Genomic DNA, 7,078 nt, shown 5'->3' with positions numbered 1-7,078 from the left:
CTATTCAATTAATTAAACTAAATTCGTTACTACTCCAATATCAGCATAAGAGATATAACAATAACGGATAGACTTTTCTGCCATGAGCATCGTAAATGTCGCCAGTCACTATGGGTCTGACGCCCATAGTGACATTGGCGCATCGGCTATAACTATTGTCGATGTTACTATTCCCACCATAGCCAAATCATCTATGCTGACGATTTTTATATCGAATCAAAATCTCCTAAACCATACAGTATAGTGCTCACGCCCATAGTGACATAGTGATATCCGCAATGTATTTCTTTCCGTGTGGGTGCTCAAATGAAAGCTCTTAATAAGTGTAACATCGGGATGAGCTTATATCTTTAAAAATGTAACTAGTTAAGAAAGTACTGTGCAATTTAACATAATTAAGAAATGGCCTTGTATCTTGTGAACTATTGACATTTTTAAAGACATAAGCTCACCCCGATGTTACACTCATAAAGACCTTTCATTTAAGTACCCACATCAATTTTTCATATATTTATATATATTAATATATGAAAAATATATCAAAATGCATGTGGGTACTCAAGTGAAAGCTCTTGATGAGTGTAACATCGAGATGAGCTTATATCTTTAAAAATGTAAGTAGTTAAGAAAATACAGTGCAATTGAATATAATTAAGAAACGACCTTGTATCTTGTGAACCATTGACATTTTTAGATATAAACTCATCCCGATGTTACACTCATCGAGACCTTTCATTTAAGTACCCACATCAATTTTTCATATATTTTTTATATTTATATATATATATAAATATATGAAAAATATATCAAAATACATGTGGGTACTCAAATGAAAGCTTCTGATGAGTGCAACATCGGGATGAATTTATATCTTTAAAAATTTCAATAGTTAAGAAAGTACAGTGCAATTTAACATAATTAAGAAACGACCTTGTATCTTGTGAACCATTGACATTTTTAAAGATATAAGCTCATCCCGATGATACATTCATTAAAACCATTCATTTGAGTACCCACATCAATTTTTCATATATTTATATATTATATATATATATATATGTATATATAAAAATTCATGTGGGTACTCAAATGAAAGCTTTTGATGAGTGTAACATCAGGATGAGCTTATATCTTTAAAAACGTCAATATTTAAGAAAGTACAGCGCAATTTCACAAAATTCATTATTTAATAAAGCAGAATTTTATTTATTTATAATTCACAAGTCACATAGTGACTGCAAGGTTGCTAGTTATTATTATTTTAACATAGGCTTTTTTACAAAATAATAATTGACACGAAGAAAAAAATTGGAAATGAGCATTGAAAGTTTCAGTTAAAGAAATTGCAGGTCTCATAAATGAATCAATCTGCCTAGCTTCAAGTGCGACGAATTTTTCTGTTTATTGAAATTTTTTCAGCGACATCAATTTTTTATAGAAAATTAATCTTACATTTTTTTTTACGATACCTTTTTAAATATTCGCCAAATTTCTTTCCCATATATCGTGTTTGGAAAATACATTTACTTTATTCTATCACATTTCCGCGATCCCGCAATAAGAAAAATTAATCGCTTATGTAATCCCTGGATAAAAAAAAAGTATTGAAAAGTATTGGATTGACTAGAAGACCAATACTTTTCAATATTTTTTTCTTTGCCTCAATACTTTTTTTTTATCAGGGATCAGCCAAAATAACATGTGAGTAAAATTCTTAGTCCTTTCAGTAAAGAACTAAATGTAAAGTTAAGTTTTGGATACTTTGTAATGATTTTCTTCTCGCTGCCAAAGAGACGATTGTTGTAAGGAAATTTTAAGTAAATGTTATTGAAGTTTAAATGACATATCCTAAATTTTAAGAAATCCTAGCTTATAAACAAAAATATTTTTTTAGATTCTACTCACCACTGGCACAACGTGAATGTCAAGTCAATTATCGCGAAATCTGTTTTTATCTAATAATAATTTATTTTCATGATAGCATACACTCTATTTACAATTATCTACACTTATTTTTTAAAAAGGTTAAAAATTATTGTTCTTATAAACATACTTAGTTAATTATCTATAAATACTGAACAATAAATTATCAATATTATGTTATTCTAACATTTTATAATCGGAGCACGATGAATTTTAATACTTGCTCGTAATGGCATTTGGGACGTTGTAAGTACTCGAGATCTTTATAATTTCATATACTCCAGATTATTGCTCTCTGATGACTTAGAGGTATTACTAATTAGGATATTGATACTTGTCTTCACAAGGGTAGCCGATACAAACTGAGACAGTATAAGTAACCTTCCTGCAACTCCTAAGCCAAATATCGAAGCACAAAAGAAGAAAGTTGAGTTAGAAGTTACTATCGAACTGAGAATTTAGAAAATTGTTGAATAAAAAGAAAGCAAAGACAACTTCAATTATCAAAACTCCTACAAATTCTTGTTGATCAAAAACTACTGAATATACCTCCGGAAGGCGGGTTTTCGGCAAAGCAACCACTCATTGAAAAAGTTTACACTTTAAACGTTTTAAGAAGGATGCTTAAACAATAATTAACAATGTTAATTGCTTAAAAAAGAATTGTAGTCATTGTTTATAATTTCAAGCATTGTTTATAACTTCAACGGTTTCTAAATATTGTTGATGATGACTTATCAATAATTATGATTTATGATGAAAAATAAAATAAATACAAATTCTTTTAATTCTTTTGAAAAAAATATTTTGCAAAGTTTTTTTAAATTTTATAATATGAAATATTCTGGTTTAGGTTGAAGTACACCACTTCAGTTGATGGATAGTGAGATAGTCCAGAATTATTTTCGGAAAAATCTGATGCCTAATAAAATGGAATCAAATAAATTTAATTTTAAAAGGAATGGTCATGTTGTCGCTATCTAGAGTTATTTCATTGAACTTCTAAAACAAAAATGAATAATCTGGGCAAAAGAAACCTGTGCTTTTGGATGCCTATGTAAAAGATATTCTGTGCTAACGGATGCCTGGGTTATCGAAATTCTGTGTATGTGGATGCCTGGGTAAAAGATATCCTTAGTTTTAGAAATCTGGGTAAACGCAATCTGGGTAAAAGGATTGTGTTCAATACTAGATCTGGGCAATAGGATTATGGGTTTCTGATTTCTACCCAAAAATATTGGTGCGTGCTGGGATCGAACCCGGGTTCCACTCTTTCGAAAAGCGAGCACCGAGCTGACCAGGCTATTGTCAGCCTCTTGTAAATTTTCTAATTTACGTTAAAAGAAAAAATTTATTTCAATAACAAAAAAATGACTCCGATTGTTTTCTAAATGTTTAATAAATTAATTTAATAATTTTGTGATTCACTCTGCAGATAACAATAAAATATCATTCCAATAATTCAATATCAATGTTATTTTGTAACTACACCAAATATTTACTCTAATTATGTATTTATCGTTTTATTTCGACATTAATCTTATTATTCATTTTTCATAAGCATGTATTGAGTTATTTGTTACAATTGAATTAATTAAAATTTTAAAAGCCGATTTCTATATAGATGAGTTATTTTTATCGTAAGTTATTTTTAATAGCTTTTTTTTTAGTAGAATTATAATATGATACTAATCCTACTGGTAAAGCTGATTTTAGACATTCAGGTGTCATTAGTGAAAATATGATACTTCAAACTAAATTACGAGCTACCCTAAGTCTCAGAGCTGGCTAAAAATAATTAAATAAATTTACAATATATGTTCAACTATTTATAAGGAAATATCTAAAAATAATCTACAAGTATTATCCAAATTTCTTCTAAAATACAAAAAATCCTAAAAATTCACAAGAATAATTTTTTTTAAGCAGAATTTCAATTTAAATGCAAAAATTCTAAAGATTGAAATTTGCGTGCTGAGAAAGAAATTTTCAACAATTTTCGCACCAAATTTTTTGGATTCTCTCTACAAATAATTTTCATGCGATAAATAAAAAAATAAATAAGACTCAAAAATAAAAATAAAATTCCAATTATATAAAGTTCCAAATTTTCATGAGCGAAAAAAAAGTATCATAAAAATTCATTAAAACTAATCAAAAATAATTAAAGTAAAAAATTTTGGGCGTTATACTTGCCTAAAACTAAATCACTACAAACTCAACATAAACTCAAATTCTAAAAACTACAAAAGTCTATTGATTTATAGCAAACCCAAAATTACAATCGTTCCAAAAATAACTTTCGATACATGATCCCACAAATTTCTCTGTTAAATTTAAAAAGCCTCAAGTATTTACAGCTGTTCTATTCCTTTGTACAGTTACTAGACAGTATCTACAACGCATGCGTATAGGTCCTCTAAAAAAGACAGAAACTCATGGTCTACGGTCTATCTATCTTCTATCTTTCTCAAAGTTAAATGCCCTGGGGCAAATGCAACAGAGACTAAAATTTGAGTCGGTCGAACTGTTACATCAGTAGCACTTGCATTAGTCATTCACTTGTACCGTGGATAACAACTATACTAGTGTTTCAATAGTCCAAAGTGTCTATTAAATATTGACCATTGAAAATGTGGAAAGTATAAGTGTTCGTTAAAATTTTCTAAGTGATTTTTTTTCCCTTTACCAAATTTTCACTGAAATGATCTACCATGTGTCTCACCATCTGCTCCTCGCGTTGAAGATGAACAATTTGGAGCTAGTCCGGCGTGCAGTGGAAGAAACTAAGAACATAAATGAGTTCATTGACGTCACTTTGCCATACACTCCGCTCCACCTGACAATCTTGCTAAGATCCAGCCTGGAGATCACCGAATACCTCATAGACAAAGGTGCTGACATCAACAGCCTTTGCGGGGAGAGCCCCTACCCAAATGTAATGTCCAAGTGCGCACCCTTGCACTTGGCGATCAGCAAAAATAAAAGAATAGAGATTGACTACGCCGAGCTTTTAATTCGCCGCAGTGCAGACGTCAATATTGTTTGCTCAGGAGGTCAATCTGCCCTGCACCTGGCAGTCAGGAGCAAGAACCTCCAATTGGTGAACCTGGTCCTCAGAAATAACGCGAATGTAAACTTGAATTCGGAGTATGGTTCGCCCCTGATGGTGTTTGCGGAAAATTTCATACTGGGGTTGGACAATCTGGACATCATGAAGCTCCTGCTGGAATTTGGCGCTGATGCCAATTGTGTAAGTGACAAGTGTCCTAACGAATCTCTGCTACACGTCGTCGTGAAAAGTGGATCTGTAGAAGCTCTTAAGCTCCTAATGAGCCAAGGCTCTGTTGACATCAACATCAATATTGTTACGGTAAATGGAATGACTGCGCTTCATTACGCGGTTTTGAGTCCAGATTTGAACGACGACGTGATCAGAGTTTTATTGGATTCTGGAATCAATTGGAAAATTACTGACAATCATGGAATTTGTGCAAATGATTATTATCCGAAATTATTAATTAATTTTTTTTATAGTGAGCGCGATACCGAGGACTTTTTGGCCAATCATTATTTTGAATTTAAGGAAAAATATAAAGAGACGAACGTTGAAGAGTCTGAGCCAGCTGGCGTGTGATTATGGATAAAGAAGAGCAGTGGGGAGGAACTGTTCCCTTTCAAAAACACATGGGGGATTTTGAACCCAGCGTTATTTTAACTACGGTATTGATTTAATTAACGCCCGCGAGAGATAGATTTTGTTGTAAGACTTGATAGAACTTACTTTTAATTTATCGTCTTACTTATAGAACTTACTTTTAATTTATCGTATAAGTCAGGAATTTTTAATTTGTAATGCGGGTTATATTTATTAAGTTTTTGATAATTTTATTAATTATTATGTTTATAAGAAACTGCAATCCAAATTGTTTTCGATTAAAAATTTTATTGATTTATTTATTGATTTGTTTGTATTGTTATTTTTAAGTCATTTGCGTTTAGCTTTTTTAAATAATTGAAGATATTTATGTTGCGGAAAATTGGACATTTTTGGTAAATTTTAGAGTAGATTTTAATTAGGGGTGTGCGAATAGTGTTCGAATCGAATCGAATTGAATATTAGAATATTCGAATAATTCGAATAGTGCGAATAATTCGAATAGTTTGGATAATTCCAATAATTCGAATATTTAAAATAATTCAAACAGTTGTTTTCTGTCGATAAACTAACTAATTTTTGTGTAAAAATTAATTCGTTTTATTTCATTTGACTAAATGAAGTCTTCATAATTATTTGATAGTAAAGTCAGCTTATTATTTGTAATAAATATTTCTTGGTGTATTCATACCCCCCGCCTTGGGGCACCTCGCCATTTTGACATTTCTCCAGGAAAATTCGATTTTTTTTAAAATGAGATCTACGACACGATGGATCAGACATTGAAAAAGTGTAAATGTAGCAATGAAAAGCGACAACAATGAAAACGTCGCATATGCTTTTTAATAAAAGATTTTATACATATGATATTTCTCATATTTGTGAAATATGAGCTTACATGATTGAAAATATCATCAGTGGACAAAATACAACGTCATTTCTTAATTATTGACATTTTTTTAAGTGTAAGCTCATCCTAAAGTTGAGCAAATCGAGACTTTTCTTTTGACTACGCACACGAATTTTTTCAAATATTTTATAGATTTATCAAATATGAAGATGACATGTATATAAAATATGTGAAAAAATTCGTGTGGGTATTCAAATGCAAGGTCTCGATAAGTGTAACTTCAGGATGAGCTTATATCGTTAAAAATATCATCAGTAGACAAAATACAATGTCATTTCTTAATAGTTATTGACATTTTTTAAGATGTAAGCCCATCCTGATGTTACGCTTATCGAGGCCTTTTATTTGAGTATGCACACGAATTTTTTTATATTTTTTATATATTTTACAAATATGAGATATATCATATGTATAAAATATATGGGAAAATTCGTGTGGGTATTCAAATCAATTGTCGCGATAAGTGTAACTCCAGGATGAGCTTATATTGTTAAAAACATTGTAACGGGTTGTTTTTACTTACCGCTCATTGGCCCCTTTATTAATCTAAATAAAAGCAATATAATAAATAAATGATTCTAAATTAA

At 30.5% G+C, this 7,078-nt stretch overlaps 1 protein-coding gene across 1 annotated transcript; it reads left to right on the top strand.

Annotated features, from left to right (window-relative positions):
* The first annotated feature begins 4,436 nt into the window (after window positions 1-4,436).
* On the top strand, window positions 4,437-5,714 carry LOC123271912 (putative ankyrin repeat protein RF_0381). The gene is made up of 2 exons (XM_044738462.1): window positions 4,437-5,176; window positions 5,461-5,714. Exons 1-2 carry the CDS (start codon window positions 4,628-4,630, stop codon window positions 5,461-5,463), a joined length of 552 nt encoding a protein of 183 aa, XP_044594397.1. The 5' UTR covers window positions 4,437-4,627; the 3' UTR covers window positions 5,464-5,714.
* Window positions 5,715-7,078: the final 1,364 nt, after the last annotated feature.

The sequence above is a fragment of the Cotesia glomerata genome, linkage group LG9 (assembly GCF_020080835.1).
Source record: "Cotesia glomerata isolate CgM1 linkage group LG9, MPM_Cglom_v2.3, whole genome shotgun sequence".
Lineage (NCBI taxonomy): Eukaryota > Metazoa > Arthropoda > Insecta > Hymenoptera > Braconidae > Cotesia > Cotesia glomerata.
Note: the sequence above shows the minus strand (reverse complement) of the source record. Positions and strands in the feature narration are given on the sequence as shown.